Here is a 21,670-nt window from a genome sequence, read left to right as displayed (position 1 = left end):
TTATCTGGATACTTCCTACTAACACCAACCTATCCGAACTCCGGAGATGGGAACTTGCTCTTCAATATATCCTCTCTTCCCGTTATCCACCAGGCCTCAATCTCCGCTAATTTCAAATTTCCGCCACTCATACCTCACCTGTCATTCATCAACATCTTTGCCTCTGCACTTCTGCCTCGACTGACATCTCTGCCCAAACTCTTTGTCTTTAAATATGTCTGCTTGTGTCTGTATATGTGTGGATGGATATGTGTGTGTGCGCGAGTGTATACCCGTCCTTTTTTTCCCCCTAAGGTAAGTCTTTCCGCTCCCGGGACTGGAATGACTCCTTACCCTCTCCCTTAAAACCCACATCCTTTCGTCTTTCCCTCTCCTTCCCTCTTTCCTGATGAGGCAACAGTTTGTTGCGAAAGCTTGAATTTTGTGTGTATGTTTGTGTTCGTTTGTGTGTCTGTCGACCTGCCAGCACTCATTTGGTAAGTCACATCATCTTTGTTTTTATATATATATATATATATATATATATATATATATATATATATATATATATATATATATATATATATATTTAAAAAGAAAGATGATGAGACTTACCCAACAAAAGCGCTGGCAGGTCGATAGACACACAAATAAACACAAACATACACACAAAACTCTAGCTTTCGCAACCAACGGTTGCCTCGTCAGGAAAGAGGGAAGGAGAAGGAAAGACAAAAGGATTGGGTTTTAAGGGAGAGGGTAAGGAGTCATTCCAATCCCGGGAGCGGAAAGACTTACCTTAGGGGGAAAAAAGGACAGGTTTACACTCGCACACACACACATATCCATCCACACATACACAGACACAAGCAGACATTTGGCCTTTACAAATGTCTGCTTGTGTCTGTGTATGTGTGGATGGATATGTGTGTGTGTGCGAGTGTAAACCTGTCCTTTTTTCCCCCTAAGGTAAGTCTTTCCGCTCCCGGGATTGGAATGACTCCTTACCCTCTCCCTTAAAACCCAATCCTTTTGTCTTTCCTTCTCCTTCCCTCTTTCCTGACGAGGCAACCGTTGGTTGCGAAAGCTAGAGTTTTGTGTGTATGTTTGTGTTTATTTGTGTGTCTATCGACCTGCCAGCGCTTTTGTTGGGTAAGTCTCATCATCTTTCTTTTTAAATATATTTTTCCCACGTGGAATGTTTCCCTCTATTATATATATATATATATATATATATATATATATAAAGAAAGATGATGAGACTTTCCAAACAAAAGCGCTGGCAGGTCGATAGACACACAAACATACACACAAAAATCTAGCTTTCGCAACCAACGGTTGCCTCGTCCTTCTCCTTCCCTCTTTCCTGACGAGGCAACCGTTGGTTGCGAAAGCTAGATTTTTGTGTGTATGTTTGTGTTTGTGTTTGTTTGTGTGTCTATCGACCTGCCAGCGCTTTTGTTTGGTAAGTCTCATCATCTTTCTTTTTACATATATTTTTCCCACGTGGAATGTTTCCCTCTATTATATTTATATATATATATATAATTTTTTTTGTTTAAGTATGATTCTGACTCTTAGTTCATGCACACTTACAACTTTCTGTCTCATAACATTCTGGCTCATACCTAAGCCTGCAATGAACGTGTTGATGTAAAACAGTAGGATTTATTTGCACCAAGTAGAAAATTTTGAACTGTCCTCTACCCTGAATTTTGTATCGTACTGTAAGTAACCACAGATTTTGGTAGTAGCCTTAGTCATTCTTTTGCATTCATTGATATCATAAAAATAAACATTTGCTCAGATATATATTGTCTCCTAGATAATAATGCTAATTAACTTCAATAAACAACATCACAAATCATTGTTTGTGACTGTCAGATCACCTGACCTCAATTATAATCAGCACAATTGGTATGCCAGTGAGCAAGACATATTCATGTCTTGGGGCAAGTTTTAATCAGCCTAGAGAGTTTTGAGTGGTTATGGATCAGGATAGCATTATTTCCATCTGTAATTTTGTATTTAAGTTTCTGAGGTATCATTATGTGCTTCATTCAGTTCAGGGTCTTTGTGGTACGGTATTTCATTTACACAAGGAAGTTATTGAGCACCAAAGCCAACTTTATCTATTCAAATGAAAGGTGTCAAAATAAAATACAAGTGCCAAATTGAAAACCATAAATAAATAAATAAATAAATAAAGAGGCTGTAAAATAGATGACAATGCCATGTTGTTATTTTTAAGTGGGGGGAAGGAGTTATCACATGAACATTAAATAATGAAACAAGGGCACAATCAAATTATTGTTGCAAATGATGAAAAATAATATCATTTATTGATACATTTCGTTTTTATATATTATAATATAATTTTGTGATTCTACAGTTAAATTACAATACAAAGCATATTAATGGTGATGTGAAAGTAATATATGCAATCTTGTAATTTATACATAGTCTCATAAAAATCCTATTTCTTACTATATAAAACTTCATGCGGAATAACAATATTCCATTAAAAAGGGAATGGGCGAAAATATTTTGTCTCAGCTATTGCCACCTAAACTAAATCGAAATTCGTAGCTTATTCATGGGTCCACACATTGTCACAAATGGAACACACAACGGTGTAAATAAGTCCCAAAAGCTTTGAACCACATTTATCACTTTGACACACACTGAGACATACAAAGCAGTTCTCATTAGACATGTGGGAAAATGTTCTAATTACTGGACACAGAGAAACATTTGGCACAGAATATCTGCAACCTGCAAACCACACAACATTTAAAATTAGAACCATGGTTTTATTTCCATAAAAGGTAATATTACAATTGGCTTGAAAATTTGTACTCAGGATGTACAAAATGAAAGCAAATACAAGAGTTGTTGTAAATTATTTCCTGCCTGACACAGAACTGACTTCTAATTACAAAATTGTCAACTGGACAGTAGTTTGAATTCTTATGAGCCAACATGGACAACAGCAAATTTGTACATATTTTAATATACACTGGCACAAGAAAATTACAGAACAGTGCAAATCAAAGCAATGACTAATATGAACAGATAAATTTGTTTAAAGTTCTCATTTAGAGCAATAACTAATAACAAAAGAGAAGGTATTTCTATTTATTCCAGAAAATATATATGAAGAGGCACACAATCATAGAACGCTATAGGCCCTTTTCTCATTTGACATTAGAACTGCAAAGACTTTATAACATTGTAAAATATTAAATATTTCTCAAAAAAAGGGAAAAAGATGGGGGAGGAGATGGGCAAGAATCAGTGAAATACTAATACAATATTCTATACTTATTGAATGCTCTAAAGGTAGAGTTTTTTATAGTTTCATAAATAAGGAGAGTGTAAGCGATGGTTAGCCTTTAGAAGGGTGAAGTACAAAATGTCAGTATGTATCTACCATAATATGACACCGGAGGTAAGAGATTTATATATAGCACTATTTTCTTCTTGAGGAGACAAATTCCATGCAATAGTGAAAACAAAATAGTTACAGTCAGTGGCCAAAAAGGTGTGTACTGAATAAGGAAACACTGTTTCCCTGGAAGAAACCACAATGAAGATGTGAAACAGTATCACTGATTCAGGTGAGGCACTTTCTATACAGTGTCCACAGTGGTACTCAACCAATTATGCAGTCAACTGACTGTTTATGTGTTTATGCTTGCTACAGAACTGTGACAACAGCCAAATCTGGTATGGATATTTCTGTAAAATATGCAACTGGAAATGTTCTCAAGAAACATATTCATTAATGAACTCAGAAAAAATGATACTATAGAAGGCCTACACCTGCAATTTTCTTGAATTCAGCTACAATTATTAGGAATCATACCAGCCAAGGTCTAATGTTTCAGTATGTGCAACATACAGAGCTGAAGGGATTTTCTCATTCTTTGGGTGGAAGGTTGAGACTAGATTCTGCAGTCCGTTAAGAACTACTTTGATCTATCTTTATGTGGTCACAATGGAACCACAATGTACGATTTTAATGTATATATCGAACAGCCACAAAGATACTACAAATTTTCTTAATGCCTCAAAAGGGCCTGAAGGCTCTGTTTCCCCGTCAATTACCTGAAATCTGAAGCGTGTTTTTTTAAATAATGTAGTGGGACACTTAAGTTTGTTGGCTGTTCGAAACATTTAAAATGTTTGTGAGAGTATAAGGAAGTATCGATCATAACCCACCCATTCATCTCCTAGAAAGTTTAATCTGTATTTCCAACATGGAGCACTGCTTATGAAGCTTATCTGCTGTAGGAAATTCAGATATACTTACAGTCTTACTGCTCCAAACGGTATTTATATACCAGTACTAGACCAATTTATAAAATTGTGTATTTACTGAAGAGGTACTTGAAAATTACTAATGCCTTCATCTAGGAAAGGATATATTCCTCATACACAAAGGAACTACAAATATGTAACTATAGCATTACTGTTCAGTCTCACTTGTTTCACTTTTAGAAATTTTGCACTTTATTATGCATAATATTATTATTTTTGATAACCTAAATGCCAGTGAATGTCTGAAAGTTTACTAAATTTGAATCTATAGCTATTTCATTAATGCAGGCATTCATGGTCTTATCGCAACAGATATATATACACCTGTTCTGTAAGATAATGAGATAAAAAATTGCTTTAACTGGCACTGTTCTTTATGAAAATAAAGAAGTTTGTACAGTAAGCAAGAAGGTAAAATGAGATCATAGAAGAAATAAAAGTTTTATCTGATAGGTTGTGACCATGCATTGAACACTGTACAAAGGAAAGGCAGCTTAAGGAATTTCTTACAAATTACCAAAGGACGTAAATGGTAAAATATGCACACTGACAACGTATAAATAAATAAACAGTGAATCTTTTTTCTGCTTTACAACAACCTTAAACAAGTGATGATCGAAACCAGCACTGACTGTAGCTAGTTCTTGTAATACTAGAACAATCCTTTCTTCTTTTTATTTTTGTCTTTTCCATCCATTGTCCTGTAACAAATACAAAGTATCAATATCTGCTTGTGTACCAAAACATACTGTGAAAGAAAAATAAAGTTCTTTCCATTATGAATATAATGAAATGGCACAGTGAAGCTCGAAATGTCAGTTTGACATTTGAGTTCCACTGCAGAATGTGACATTTTCTTTTGTCAGAAGGTGAGGAGTCACAAATCCCTGGGGAATTTATAAAGTTGACTTTCCAAGGAATTCTCGGGGCCTATGACATTCCTAAATTACTGTAATGGTTTTTGTGTTATTTATCATAAAAATAATGTTAGACACTATAAGAATTTTAAATAAAAGTGCTAATGTCTTGCCGAATTTAGGCTGGATATTCACAGGATAGATGGTAGCAAGTGACCATCAACAGTGTGAAAAAGAGGTGGGCAATGGAAGGCAGACAGGGAGATGGGGGCTGTCTATTCTTCATGATGAACACAACTACATTGCTTGCTTTTATTTAATCTTTATTTATAAATGACATCAAATAATTAAATTTCTATTATGAACACTGTACTGGTTACCCTGGGGAGAACAATATTTATTCATTTGGAATTGCGAACAGTGCAATGAATTAAGACTTTTGTGATTCTTGAAAGAGATACGTAAAAATGTACAGAAAAAAACATTTATCATTCAACATAACTGTATTTACAACATCACTGTAAGGTGTGTATTATTCTTTCTTCTATGTGAAAAATATTAATAACTGTGAAACAGTCAAATGATTTTATATAATTAAGTACTCTGATCTTTATCTTGGATGAGGATGGACACGAGACACATTGTACGTGTACATACATTGCATTTTGGTTAAATATACGTGTTTATTTGATCTTAAAACCTTTATTTATGTATCTTTAGCATCCCTGCTTGTTAGGAAACTGATGACTTAATTTTTTCAGAGTATCAGAATGTACAATAGAGCACAAACCTACAATTGTCAGCAGCCATTTGCACGGCCACAACATTTTGCTTGAATACTGCCAATATCAAAAACAAAGAGCTACAGAAATACCGTATTTACTCGAATCTAAGCCGCACATGATAAATGAGACTCGAAATGAAGGGGAAAAAAAAAAAAAATTCCCGAATCTAAGCCGCACCAGAAATTTGAGACTCGAAATTCAAGGGGAGAGAAAAGTTTTAGGCCACACCTCCAAATCGAAACAAAGTTGGTCCATTGTAACATGGGACAAAATTTAGGTCGAATGAATGACTATGCAGCTACAGTAGTTTGGTTCGAGTCGTAAGCTTAGCAGTTAAGCTTTGGTTCAAATGGCTCTGAGCTCTAGGGGACTTAACTTCTGAGGTCATCAGTCCCCTAGAACTTAGAACTAGTTAAACCTAACTAACCTAAGGACATCACACACATCCATGCCCGAGGCAGGATTCGAATCTGCGACCGTAGCGGTCGCGCGGTTCCAGACTGTAGTGCCTAGAATCACTCGGGCCGGCAGTTAAGCTTTACCAGGTAGCCATTGCTATGCGTCAGGCACTCTGTCCGTGTTTATACGGGTACCCTTCCTTTTTCACGTGCTTCGTCTGGTTTGAATCGACTGCTTATTTTGCTTTGATCTGATAAGTGCCGTTTTCTTTGTTATAGGTGTTTACGTCACTCTAAGCTGAAAATGCATTACTGTACTGTGTCATGCATTGTTTGTCGCATTCTGACAGTGCATGTTTACAGCCTGTCGCCGCTCTCGGCATGACTTGCTTTTGTGCGCACTACCGCCGCTTACAATTTTAAAAAAATTGTCTCATTAGTGAAACAATGGCAAGAGACTGCTATTTGCTGCTTTCTTTGATAATGATCAACAAGAACCAAATAATAGACTGCATATGATAGAACATGTTCTGAAAGAGAGTTAGGCGAAAATTTTTCTCCGTTTGAAAATCTTTGCGGCCGCTTCTTTAGTACATCAGATTCTGAACAGAAATTAGAGTCATCTTAGATTTAAAAATCTAGTCAGTTGCCATGCTTCATTTCTGACTGTATCACTATTAGGCATAAGAATAATACGAATATAAACATGACACGATACGTATATTCTTCCGCGTTTGCTGTTGTCTCACTCTTAGTTTCGTAGTTTATTAGGCAGACAGGATTTAAATGAGATAGCAGCAAACAGGAAAGAATACATGGCAAAATGTTTATATTCGTATTATTCTTATGGTGAAGAGAAAACTGCATGTGATTCACATTTCATCAGGTTCCTATTAGCAACCATCTCTTCTCACAGGACCATCTCTTCTCACAGGTAGGACAAAACTCAGAACGTAGAGTTGGCCATATTGACAAACATCCCAAGCAGTCTTGCCAGTCGGATTTTCGTAGTACATTGAAATTCTGCTACATTCGAAGATGAACAATATGGAATTTGTATTTACTTCGTTGGATAATGTATGAAAATATGAAAATGCAGTGGTCGAAACTCGGGGCGGAGAAAGAAAGCTTGTCTTCCACCTTTTTTTTTTTTTTAATGACGCAGAGGTTTTGGCGCCAGTATTTATCTTTGTGCCTGCAAAGCATGCCTGTGTAGCGCTACATATATTCGACAGCAGAAGTTAGTTGTGGCGGCACCTACCAATATTTTTCAGAACTTCCGCTTGCTTTGCACTCGATTCTAAGCCGCAGGCGGTTTTTTGGATTACAAAAACAGGAAAAAAAGTGCGGCTTAGATTCGAGTAAATATGGTAACTTACAATGTTTGAATTTTAATTAATTATTTAACTTCAGGCTCGTTTTAATTTATCTGCGAAGTGTAAAAGAAGTTTTTATTGAATTCTTGAAGTTGCCGCAAAATGGCTATCTTTTTATCTCAGCTACATAAATTTACAGAAATTAACTTACTCCGAAGTGATCTGTGATAAATATGTTACACAATAATATTTCTCTAGGTGAACCCATGTCATTAAAGCAGTATTAATTTCAATGAAATTTCAGTGCTAAAAGAACATGAGATATTGCCAACATATGAGCTAGTATAGTGCTTCACACTGCTCTTTACATATTTCATATTGCAGCATTAAACCATCTAATAATATTTCCATAAGAAAAAAAACTGTGTAATTTGCCTGTAATAAGTTGTGTAGTCACTTTATAGTGTGCGTGCCGTCATTTGATGTGTAACTATACAAATATGTGGCTACAAATCATACAGTTTAATGAACTGCACATGTACACACAATTAAAGCACACCATCACTTGATGTACAGAACAGAACACAACATACATATTAAAAGCAACACAACACTTTACGAAAAAATTTGCAACTTTTTTAATACATAGCATCTGAGATTTTAAGAAACTTCGATACATTTGTGAAGACATAGCTAGAAAATAAAATTGCTTTTGAATATGTTACTATCTTAAAGCTTTTTCTATCTTAAATGGATCTAGCTCATACAAAACTCTAATTAGGAATATGTTTTAGTCAATTATCTGCCTACTAAATTTACATTTTTGCTTAATGGAAATAATTAACAGAAATGAAGTGTTCATTATTTCAACAATGGCTTCTATGTCATGATTTGCTGCTAATGTGTCAGTGTTATAGTAGAGAAGTCTCCCACATATATTTGAATTGTGCAAACAACAAATGGCTGTATTTAATACAGAAAGATAGAACCAGCTGCAGTTTTATGAAACCCTCCACATTTATAAATAACAAGGATAGTTTCACCAGCACATACTTATATTTAAACTTCCAAATCACCTGATTACAAATGAGTAACTGGTAAGCGTTTCCACAAAAGGGTGTCACTTTTATATCAAAAGAAACAAAATTCTGAACTGGCAGTTTTATATGCCTAGTTTAGGATGTTTATACATTCATCGTGTGCTGTGTTATAGACCATGACAACCCCTACTCCAAAAACATACGTCTTTCACATTTGGACTTGGTTCTTGTATATAGTATCACATTATGTACTTTTTCTAAAAAAGATCTTGCATCAGTGTCTCAGAAGAAACTGATGTTGAGGTCTCATATGAATGAGTAAGTTCATCCATATATCAAATATCCGAGCTCAGAGAACTTGATGAGCTGCAGAAGAGGAAGAAATTACAAAGAAGTACAAGCAAAAAAATTGTGCTCAAATTTTAACTGCAAATTAAATAATGTGGAATAGACTTGTTTCACTGTGGTTTTATAGTCGCTAACACTCACTCGCTCACTAACAAAACTTAACAACTGTATAACACTGTACACAACACAACAACAACAACAACAACAACACTGAGACTTACAGTGAATCCAAGACAATTCATTATTCTTGGTCTATGCATTTCCATGTTTATGAATAAGTCAACTTTAACAATATTAGGGAAAGGATAGATTGCTGCTCACTATAAAGATGACCTGGTTAGTTGCAGACAGGTAGAATGAAAAGACTGTTACATATTATAGCTTTCGGCCAATGCCTTCTTCAGCTAAAGGAGCTGCTGGTGGTAGCAGTCATGTGTGCATGACCTGCTTGCTTGTGGGAGTTTGTTGTGGTTTTTCTTTGCTGAAGAAAGTTTTGGCCGAAAACTGTAATGTGTAACAACAGTCTTAACAGTGTCTGTAACTCGACAGGTCATCTTTACGGTAAGTAGCAATTTACCCTTTTCGTATTCCAACCTTGAGCTTCCATTGTTTAAATCCTCTTCAACTTTTACTGTTCTGTAATCCTCAGTCGCATGTAATATGTTGCTGATTTTCATGTTAGTTCTTCCTACATACAACTGTATACAACTAATTTTCCTATTCCATGTGTGTTTCACATTCATATTCTAAAAGGCAACATCAGTTACCAGTCCAACATGAAAAAAAAGTATACATATAGATAGTACCGGGTGATCAAAAAGTCAGTGTAAATTTGAAAACTGAATAAATCACGGAATAATGTAGATAGAGAGGTACAAATTGACACACATGCTTGGAATGACATGGGGTTTTATTAGAACCAAAAATATACAAAAGTTCAAAAAATTTCCGACAGATGGTGCTTCATCTGATCAGAATAGCAATAATTAGCAACAAAGTAAGACAAAGCAAAGATGATGTTCTTTACAGGAAATGCTCAATATGTCCACCATCATTCCTCAACAATAGCTATAGTTGAGGAATAATGTTGTGAGCAGCACCGTAAAGCATGTCCGGAGTTATGGTGAGGCACTGGCGTCGGATGTTGTCTTTCAGCATCCCTAGAGATGTCGGTCAATCACGATACACTTGCGACTTCAGGTAACCCCAAAGCCAATAATCGCACAGACTGAGGTCTGAGGACCTGGGAGGCCAAGTATGACGAAAGTGGCGGCTGAGCACATGATCATCACCAAACGACGCACGCAAGAGATCTTTCACATGTCTAGCAATATGGAATGGAGCACCATCCTGCATAAACATCATACGTTCCGGCAGGTGCTTATCAGCAAGGCTGGGGATGAGGTGATTCTGTAACATATCAGTGTATCTCTCACCCGTCACAGTAGCAGTTATAAAACCAGAATCACTCATTTCCTCGAAGAAAAAATGCCCGATAACGGTAGATGTGGTAAATCCAACCCATACCGTGACTTTCTCGTCGTGCAATGGAGTTTCCACGACAGTTCTAGGATTTTTGGTAGCCCAAATTCTGCAGTTGTGGACGTTGACAGACCCTCTGAGCGTGAAATGAGCTTCGTCGGTCCACAACACGTTACTCAACCAATCGTCATCTTCCGCCATCTTTTGAAATGCCCACTCCGCAAATGCCCTCCGCTTCACTAAATTGCCAGGTAACAGTTCATGATGCCGATGGATTTTGTACGGATAGCATTGGAGGGTATGCCTCAGTGCCAACCAAACAGTAGTGTATGGAATGCCGGTGCGACATGCGACTGCACGAGCGCTGACTTCCCCGTGCATGGACAAACCTGCTAGTCTCCATTTCTTCCTGAACTGTCTCAGCAGCATTACACCTTGTGCTCGGTCGGCCACTACAGGGTCTATCGTCTAAACAACCCACAGCTTCGAGCTTGGAAATCATTCTCGCCACAGCTGCATTTGTCAACGGACCTTTACCCGTTCGAATCCCCTTCCTATGGCGATAGTATCTTAACACTGAAGTAGCACATTCCCCATTCTGATAATACAGCTTCACTAAAAGCGCCTTTTCAGGTAACGTCAACACGCTGCGACTGCTGGCGCATCTGATTCTCTCTCTCATTACAGCTCGTTTTTTACACGATTGTCATATGCAGTCACTGACGTTTTGCGGTCCAGCACCATCTGTCGGACATTTTGTGAACTTCGTCCCCCCCCCCCCCCCCCCCAAATAAAACCCCATGACATTCCAAGCATGTGTGTCAATTTTTACTCTCTATCTACATTATTCAGTGGTTTATTAAGTTTTCAAATTTATACTGACTTTTTGATCACCCGGTATATACACTGAATTGCCAAAGAAACTGGCCTAGGCACATGTATTCAAATACAGAGAGATGTAAACAGGCAGAATATGGTGCTGTGTTCAGCAATGCCTATATAAGACAAGAAGTGTCTGGCGTAGTTGTTAGATCAATTATTGCTGCTACAATGCCAGGTTATCAAGATTTAAGCGAGTCTAAATATGGTGTTGTAGTCGGCGCACGAGCATTGGGACACAGCATCTCCAAGGTAGCGATGAAGTGTGGATATTCACATATGACTATTTGTGTACCGTGAATAACTGGAATCCAGTAAAACAACAAATCTCCAACATTGCTGCAGCCAGAAAAAGATCCTGCAAGAATGGGACCAACAACGAGTGAAGAGAATTGTTCAACGCGACAGAAGTTCAACCCTCCCACAAATTGATTCAGATTTCAATGGGGGGCCATAAACAAGTGTCAGCGTGTGAAACGAAGCATCACCAATATGGGCTTTTGGAGCTGAAGTCCCACTAGTGTACCTTCGATGACTGCACGACACAAAGCTTTACGGATGACAGGTATGTTAGCTTTCTGTCTGATCACCTGCATCCATTCATATCCATTGTGCATTCCAACAGACTTGGGCAATGCCAGCAGGACAATGCAACACCCCACACATCTAGAATTGCTACAAAGTGGCTACAGGTACACTCTTTTGAGTTTAAACACTTCCGCTGCCCACTAAACTCCCCAGACATGAACATTATTGAGAATATCTGGGATGCCTTGGAATGTGCTGTTCAGAGGAGATCTCCACCCCCTCATACCCTTACATATTTATGGACAGCCTTGCAGGATTCATGGTGTCAATTCCCTCCAGCACTACTTCAGTCATTAGTTGAGACCATGCCACATCATGTTGTTGCATTCTGCGAGCTCACGGGGGCCCTACATGATGTTAGGCAGGTGTACCAGTTTCCTTGGCTTTTCATTGTATTTAATCACTGACGATGCCTTTCAGAAAAATAAAGGCAAGACACGGATGGAATGAGAAAATGTGTTTTATTCAATTTTATACAAACAGACATAATGTGGAAATTAACAACAGAAAATCTAAGTCATTTACACATTCTCTCGGTTTTAGTAATTTAGTGCTGCCATCTCTCGGTTTTATTAATTTAGTGCTGTTACAATAAGATCTGATACTATGTTCAATAAAATTATGAGATACACTTTCAGGAAGTAAAATTCCTAACACAGTACTGCCATTACATCCTCACAAAAGTGAAAGATACTATTCTAGTTTTCAGAACTATTGGTTCTTTCTTCAGAAAAGTTAAAACAAGGAGGGGCAGACACATGAGGCCCCACTGTGAAAGGGACCTACCTACGGCAGGACGGTGGGATTCAAAGTCACTCTTGTCCTAACTACAGTAGGGTCCCTCTCACCTGCCCTTGTCAAATCTATCCCCCTCCCCCGTGTATTTTTATGTACATATTTTTGCCAGTATTAAGAATTTTGCCTCCTGCAGTTCTGTCTCATAATTTTATTGCTTTCTTTTCGATATAGTTAGCACTATGCAATAATCACTCCCAAGTGGTATGTTAAATCAATGCCATTCTGGACACACTTTTGTCATGTATTTAATTGTTAGGTCTAGCCAACATTTTTTTTTTTTACCACTATGAGAGTTGACTATAGCCCATTCATTCTGGTGGGTTATATATTATATAAACATTTGGAAATGACTTCCATGCAAAAATGTGCAGTAATAAAAACAAAATAATGAGTATATTTTAACCTGCACAATGGCAGCTAGAATGGTAGAATATTCTGTCTCCTCTGTAGGTAACATACATGCCAATAATTTTACTGTTTTGTATGACAGTGATACAGTTGAAGCAATGCTCCTACAGTAAAATGTATTGTAACATTAAAATGGAACCAATCCACATTCATTTAAAAACTGTAGTAAATTACAGAACGTGAAATAGAAAATCCTATCCCACTGTGGCCCTGCAGCCCATGAAGTCAGAACTGGGCTACTGAACAGTTGTTAACAGTGCCTGTGTTGGGCAATTAAAAAATTAAATGGTCAACAGCCAACATAACTTGAAGCATAAGGCTCTACTTACAAAACAAATTCCCTGTAACATTCCTACAGAAATTGTGGAGAATCTCTGAAATACAGCAACAGAGAACCATTTTTATGTCTCTCCTCACATAAGTAAGAAGTTCAGTTTGTCAAGAAGTCTTCAAACTAATTTAATAACTACTTTGATAGCCCATAAGTAGGCAGCAGTTTAAAGTAGTACTCTTTCTTTGAAATCAAGAAAAATGTTACCAGTTTGAGCTCAGTTATTTAGTGCCTTCGTGGTCTTGTGAACAAGAACAAGAAGCAGAGTTCAACACAACTGATTCTTGCAGAATCTATCTTGACTAATTCAGAGACATTGTTTGGTCATTGAAAAATTTATTTTATGACTCCACAGCTCATGTTTCTCAATTCTTAATTTTACAATGCACTGGTGTTAGTGATAGAGATCTGGAGTTCTGTGCATTTCTTACAGAGTAACTGTTCAAATCAGCTTTTTGAATTTAAAGAACTAAGAGAGGTTTATTAGTGTAGTAATGATCATCACTGTGGGAATGTACCTAGAAGGGAAAAGCTGCTACTAAAATTTGTGGAATAAATCTGTAAATTGTGATTTATTTATATCAAGTTACAAAATTCATAAATTTAATGAAACTATGCATCCAAGCTGTGAGAAGCAATCAAATCAACGCTACACAAAACATATAAATGAGAAAGTTTTACACCCAACTGCATATTCATAGTTAAAAAAAATCTTTTGTAAAAAGTAAAATATTATAAAATAATAAAAACTTTTAACTTTGAATAAAGAAGTTGTGTAACCTGTTCAATCGGAGTCTTTTCACATCACAATTGTCAAGATGCCTAGTTACAGTAGTTTGAGGTCATTCCCAGTTAGCTTGTTGTAAGAGGAGGATGGTTTGCACTGTCCAGCCAAACGCAGATTTCTTTATTTCAGTTTGTGAATTAAATTATGTTTGGAGTAAAACAATCAGAAAATGGTGTTTCGTAATTATTACATAAACCCAGCAAAAATAAGTTCTCAATGTTGCAGAGTCAAACTCAAGAAGAAAAAGAAGATAGTGTACAATGAACAACAATATCAATGACTTTTCAACTTCAGCAACAATACAGTAAATTATACAGGATGTCCCACTCTAAAACGGCCCCACAAACATGCAGTAATTCCGCTGAAATTGCACCACATAATTTGTGACATTTGACATGGCAATACTGCACTCTGCAACGTCATCTGACGCAACAGTGTGTTTCCACGTGTTGCTGTGACTGGAGTTCAGGGTAGGGTTGTTTGGGGAAGGAGACCAGACAGCGAGGTCATCGGTCTCATCGGATTAGGGAAGGACGGGAAGGAACACGGCCCTGCCCTTTCAAAGGAACCATCCCGGCATTTGCCTGGAGCGATTTAGGGAAATCACGGAAAACCTAAATCAGGATGGTTGGACGTGGGATTGAACCGTCGTCCTCCCGAATGCGAGTCCACTGACTGGAGCTCAGCGCTCAGTGTTTAGTGACAACTTATCACTATTCTGTCAAAGAATGCGTGTTTCTTGTGAAACAGTATTGGATAACTGGTTCCATTAAGACAGGACAGAGGTTTCCTGAACGATTTGGTGACCAGCATGTGCCGTTACCGTCTAAATGCTGTATAAAAAAGTTAGTGAACAAGATGGAGAGCGGTGGAATGGTGTTGGATCTTCACAATGGAGGATGGCTGCCATTATAGGAAGAAAAAGTGACTGACATGAAACAAGGATTGTTGGCCTCTCCTGCAAAATCTATGTTGAATGTCACAGAATACATCACAGCTGGCATGTATCCATACACATTTACAGTTCTTCAGGGACTGAATGACAATGATAAAAACAAAACACATTACACTGTGCCGTTGGTTTCAGCAATTTATTGCTAAGACGCCAGGAATATTGAAGTACACATGGTTCAGTGATGAGGCATGGTTCCACCTCTCTGGCTGTGTAAACTCTCAGAATAAATGTTTGTGGTGAAATGAAACCCACATGCACCGGTCGAGCAACCCCTGCATTCACAAAAGATTGGCGTGTTCTGTGCAATATCACATCATCGGACCAACTTTTTATAAGTCTACTGTGACAAGTGCAGTTTACATCAAAATGTTTCGAGAATTTGTGAACCAGCTGGACGATGAACTTACCCTTGGCTGGCACGAACAGGATGGTGGCACATGCCATATGTCTTGAGTGATCCTGGCTAAGATTGAATTGTTTTTCCTTGGCAGCATGATTTTGAAAGGACTGTGGCCCCAAGGTCACCTGATTTAACACCACCTAACTTTATCCTCTAGATTGACCTACAAGGCAATATCTGTAGGAACAAATCACACAACTTGGAAGATTTGCAAGAGAATATCATCCGTGAAATCCAGGCAGTGATGCCAGAGGTTCTGACAGCAACATTTGAGAATCTACAGCGTTGTGTTCAATTCTATTTACAAGTTGAGTCAGTTACTTCCAGCAACTTTTGTGATTCACCTTTATTTCCCCATGTACAAGGTATGACATATCCATTTCATTTCCTGAATTTTATGCAAAGCCTTTAACCCTCCTAATACCGTGGGGTCTGTAATGGCCCCAGACCGTAATTTTCTGTAAAATATACCTTATTTCCCATTCCTAAAAATTACAAAAAATTCTGACTTTTCTTAATTAAGTAATGGGTTCGTAATATATTGATATAACTTTTTGAAAATAGTTTTGCAGAAAATCAAGAGAGAATCACTGAATACCATTGGGGTTAAATGCGATCCCATTTCTCTCTTGCGGTATTACTACCCAATAATGCTGCATTGAATCCCTAACTGTTGCTGTATTTCCTTTTTTTTATTCTTGTAAATATTGTTGTAACATGTGATTGTTGTCAATACTTTATAAGTGGACAGTTATTTGTTCCATAGAAGTGGAGACTACTATTGTGTGTTGCATTTAGCGGAAACTGTCTCGTCACCTTTCTGAAGATGAAGCGCTTGAAATATTACTGCAGGATAATCCTCTATCTGGAGAATCAAATAGTGATATCAGCGATATAGTTTCTGATGTCTCATGCAGCGATGGGGAAATTGATGTCTTAGAAGAGAATATTCCTCAATCAGACGGAAGTTCAGAAGAAAATATGGACAGCGCAGATGTCCATCCTGAACAGGACATAACACATATTTCTGACTGTTATGTGTAAGTACACATTGTATTTTTGTAAATGTGAATTAGGGTCTAGCGCCAAGATATACCCTTTGTATTTTTTATTTTTTTATTTTGTATAGGTCTAAAAACAAAGAAGAATTGTGGCACAAACACGAGTTGAGAAGAGCTTGTGGAAGAGAAGAGAGATAATGCGAGTGAAGTCAGGTCCAACAAAATTCGCACTGAAAAATGTAGACTCCATAGAATCAGCTTTTCAGTTGTTTCTTAGGAGAAACATTGTTGATGTAATTCTAAAGTGGACTAACAAAGAGGGTAGTCTTGTTTACAGTAGGAAATGGAAACCAGTAGATGACATTGACCTGAAGTGCTTTATCGGTGTCTTGATCCTAGCAGGTGCTTACAAGGTGCATAATGAAGCAGTTACACATCTGTGGAACAAAGAGGATGGTAGACCCATGCAGAGACGTGCTGTAAATCTATTTTTCTCAGGATGTCTTGAGTAAAATTTCCTATCTTGAAGCCCATTCTTTCTGATACCTTCATCCTCCCAACATTCCCATAATTAAATACAATAACTGCATCATAAGTTGCAATTCTGACAACTGTAGCAGATGCAAATGTGTTTTTAGGGCATTGTTTCCATATGAGTGAATTTAGAGACTCATTTGGATTTTGGGTTTTGCCATGAACACACTTTTTGAGAAGTGCAGGATCGGCCAGAAACTTTTAAGTGGGCTTCAAAAGATCCAGGATACAATTTGGAAGCCTCTCCTTGTGAATATAGGGGTTGTTATCCCTCTGAGGTTGTAGATATTTACACCAGCTAACGTGGCACAGATTATGAATAGGGTGTTCATCTGTTGACAACATATGGAAATATGTAGCCCATACTGCACTTTTCATGTCATTTATACTGGATAGGTTCTGTCTGATAGCCTTGCCATAATACACTTGAAGAGAGTCTATCATCTTCTTTGTGAGTCTGTTGTGTCCACCAATGCCCTCTCCATCTGCCCTTCATGTCACTGACAAGTTTCCTCAATCTTCATCCCATTCTCTTCTAGATGTGACCTATGCATTCAAGTTTCTCAATTGAAAGTTCTCCATAAGGTTTGCTCTCATTCACAGACTTGAATGCACTGGAGCCACCATCCCCAAGGTATTTCACATATCTGACACCACGTTCCTTGACAGATCTCTTAAAAAATAATTTGCATACCAGCTCCTTCCATTTCACCACTAGCACCAGAAAATGTTTTGCTGCAGTTATGTCCTTTTACATCTTCTTCACATTCTCCACTAAGTGCACAGTTATGGCGGAATTTGCTCATAACTTGAACATCTAGTACCTTCCCTGTGTCAATACTTATGACACAACAAGATCTGTTCTAACATTACCAAAATCGTTCTCATCTAACGGGTCATTGTCTGCAATAGCTTCTACTGTAGCTGCTATCATACTGTCCTCACACACACCAGAAATTATGTTTTCTAGTACAATTTATTTGTGGAAATCTCAGACATGGCGCTGGCATATTCATTATTCCACACAATGAATTTCCCCCTTCTCTCCCAACTCCAATGCACCTCAGTCCAAAGGTAAACCTCATATTAGCTTCATAGTACCAGTTTCTACATCTAGAAGTTTTGAATGAGCTATCAGCATCGCATTTTTTGCACACAATATGCAGATTGGCTGCCAGGCCTACTCCCTTACCATCATCTATAATCTGAATGTTATCACTACCACACATCTTACAAACACAAGAAAATTTCACTGCTGCAGTCAATAATTCAAGGCCAATTAATCTAACTCCAGTGTACCGAGATTCATCACTGTAGTGTGCATCATTCACCTCACCAATTTTTTGCTTGGAGCTGCTAGGAGACGAGTTCATATTTTCAGTAGATGTTCTTACTTTGGACGTAGCTTCATTGCTAGTTTGTCGTCATTTCTCACGTCTTCCATTCACAAACTTATTCAAATGCAGTTTAGCCAGTTTTTTATACACTCTTTGTGATCGTGGCATAACTGAATGAAGAAAGAATCAAACAATTGTGTAAATCTCAGTCAGTATCACAAGGCAAAAAAAGAATTGGTTCATCAGAAACTATGCAGCTAGTTTGTTATTGATTATAAGATATGGAACAGAGTCAAAGATGATCTACAAAACCAAAGAGTATGTACCACAGCCTTCTACATGTATCCTACACATGTTTGGCTGAAAGTAATACACAGAATCGTTGTTCACTGAGCTGGTATTGAAGTGGTGCTTCAGAATGTGGGCATAGAGGGAGGCCGCATCACACTTTTAATTAATTTTCAGGCACTTCGGATGCGATTTCAACACTGAAACTTTGGGAACTTATTGTCCACGAGTTGTACTAATAAATAAAAAATTAATCGAAAATGGACATTTTTGGTCAAGTTCATCAACGTTCCCCCTTAATGTTTTACGTGTACAAAGATAAGGGCTTCCTGCATCATAGCAGCTGCCAAAGCACAGTAGTGCTTGTTATCTGGCGCTCTCTGACGACTACTGAAACGAAGCTATTTCTAACAGGTCATGGGAAAATATTGTGAATGGTGGTTTGAAAAGCGTTACTTTCAAAGTAAATTTCCTTTTACGCAAGTTGAACTATGTGCGAGAATGTACGATGAATTTCTTAAATCGTAGAGCGTTTGATGACGAGCCATTTAGAAGTATTTCGAACCCAGATCAGGCATTCATGTTGTCATTATGAGCAAATTGATGTAGTGCTATGGGAAGCTCTCTCCTCTGCGATAGCTAATTTATTTGTGGAAAACTTGGAGGACATGTCACTGGACTCTGCTAAAAATTTTACTGGCACATTTGTGTGATATATCTTTAAGTGTAACAAGTGCAAAGAATATCAACATTATATGTCAAAGCTTAGCTTCTCTTACAGCTTATTAACCTTAAGACCAATATTATATGTGAAAGCTTTGCTTTTCTTGTAGCAACACCAAGTATATTAATTTAAAACATTAACTTTTCCTGTTTGTGTTTCCACACTACTTAACAAGGATGCTGTTATTAGCTGACTGCATCACGTGTCCTATGGTCTGAATATCCGCTATCACTGGCTGGCGGGATCACGTGACATGAGCTATGACTGGCTTACAAAAGCGCATCGCAATCTCGATTACAATGGTTCGAAAAGTAACATGTAGTGTTTGGTGGAATTCGAATTTATACTTTTGTAATATAAAAATATGCAGCATACATGTTGCTGCACATCAAAAATCTCCCCAAAAGGAGATTTCTTCCCAGAGTTTCATTTTCTAAAGTGCTGGGAAATTCTACTCCCGTGCATTAAAACATAACCGTTCAAAGAATTAATAAGTTTTACAGTTCTGAGGGAAAATATACTGTCACTTAATAACATGGAGAAAGTGTGTTTTCATCCATGAGAAAGTGTATTTTTAACTGTGAAATCCAGGAAAAATTTGGTAATTTTTTTTCCTTGTCCGCGTATACACCCTGTAATACAAATACTGGAATTGTTAACAGAATTGTTAATAAACACTTTAAAAAATTTCTGGAGAGAGATGATTGCACAATACAGTGCTTTGTGAATAGCACAGTGATAAGCAAAGTTACATTTAGTATGTAACAACAGTACTTTTCGAAGTTAATGACAACTGGAACAAGTAGAAAATTGAATTTACTTATTTGAACTTACTCCTTTGAGTTGGCCTCCAGACTTCTCCTCCTGAGATCCTCCAAAGACACATTGTTTGTCTGCTCCCACATTTGTTTCTCCTTTTCAAATTCTCGTCTTTTCTCCTCAAGTTCTTTCACTTGCTGTTCATAAGTTTTCCTCATTTGTTCATGCCGACGCTGAAGCTACAGAAACAAAGTTGATCTCGTAATATTATTTTTATTAAAATGATAAAAATACATATATCAATAACAAGAAGCAACTATGTGGTCATTTCTAAAGAAATACTAAATAAATTATGAATGTCTAAGTAGTTGGAAGTGGTTCCAATCACTATTTGACTAAATTAAAATGAAACTTTTACTGGGTAAAAAACCAAGAAGATAATAGAAATTAATAAAAGAGATTGCAAGTTCTGCAAGAATGCAAATAATAATTTAGGAGTATACCTAATAGCAGAGTCATTCAGTCATTACCTTCACTCCTAAATTATTTAAAATTCATCACAAACAGATTTACCAAAGGAATAAATTGAAGAATATTAATACAGAAGGAACAACAACAACAACGAGTTAGCTGGAAATAAAAATACAATATACTGGAATCAAGAAAGCGGAAAAGCAGTAAAAGAAATATCAGGAATAACTGGAAAGTTCTGGAAACACTGAACATTATGTGCAATTAAAACAACAAAGAAAAGAAACATCTTTGATAACATAGAAAATCAAAATTTCATCTGAAAATTCACGAATTGTTAAAATGCAAGAACACTTAAAAATTATTCCAGTGATTTTTGTCAGACTTTCAACAATAAATACTGAAAATTTTGAAATACTTGCAAAATAGTTTGATGAACTGTTAAACTGCCCAGATCCAACTCATAAATTAGGATTTTCAGATTTTTGTGAGAAGGAAGAGGAAGATATGCTACCAAACACTACAGAAATCACAAAAATAATTTAAACTCTCAAAAACAAGAAAATCAGTCGAAAGATTCCACAACAGCTACAATCACTTCTGTAATGGGCATAAACAACAATTATAAAAGACCTGCAAATAGTTTTTGAAGAAACACAGAAAACAGAAAATATTCCAAAAAAATAGAAAGTTGCCCTAATAGATACTCTTCATAAGAAAGGCGACTTGCAGATAAATTCTCAAAAGTAAAGTTTGTGGATGAAATTAAGAGTGTGTCATGTATCACCATTTAAACTCTGAAGACAGAAACTATGTACTTAAGTAAACAGCCTGCCATTTGCAGTTTATTTTGCTGTGCTATCTGAAAATCCAACAGATGCA

General features: G+C 37.1%; 1 protein-coding gene across 1 annotated transcript in view; it reads right to left on the bottom strand.

Annotated features, from left to right (window-relative positions):
- Positions 1–2,302: 2,302 nt before the first annotated feature.
- Positions 2,303–21,670, bottom strand: part of LOC126190779 (protein peanut) — a 160,815-nt gene continuing 141,447 nt past the window's right edge. The window contains exons 7-8 of the mRNA XM_049931320.1: positions 20,393–20,556; positions 2,303–5,003 (exon numbers count right to left, since the gene is read on the bottom strand). Of these exons, the coding sequence (XP_049787277.1) occupies positions 4,955–5,003; positions 20,393–20,556 (213 nt within the window). The 3' untranslated portion in view covers positions 2,303–4,954. The remainder of the gene's footprint in view (positions 5,004–20,392; positions 20,557–21,670) is intronic.

The sequence above is a fragment of the Schistocerca cancellata genome, chromosome 6 (assembly GCF_023864275.1).
Source record: "Schistocerca cancellata isolate TAMUIC-IGC-003103 chromosome 6, iqSchCanc2.1, whole genome shotgun sequence".
NCBI lineage: Eukaryota > Metazoa > Arthropoda > Insecta > Orthoptera > Acrididae > Schistocerca > Schistocerca cancellata.
This window is presented reverse-complemented; position numbering and strand designations above follow the sequence as displayed.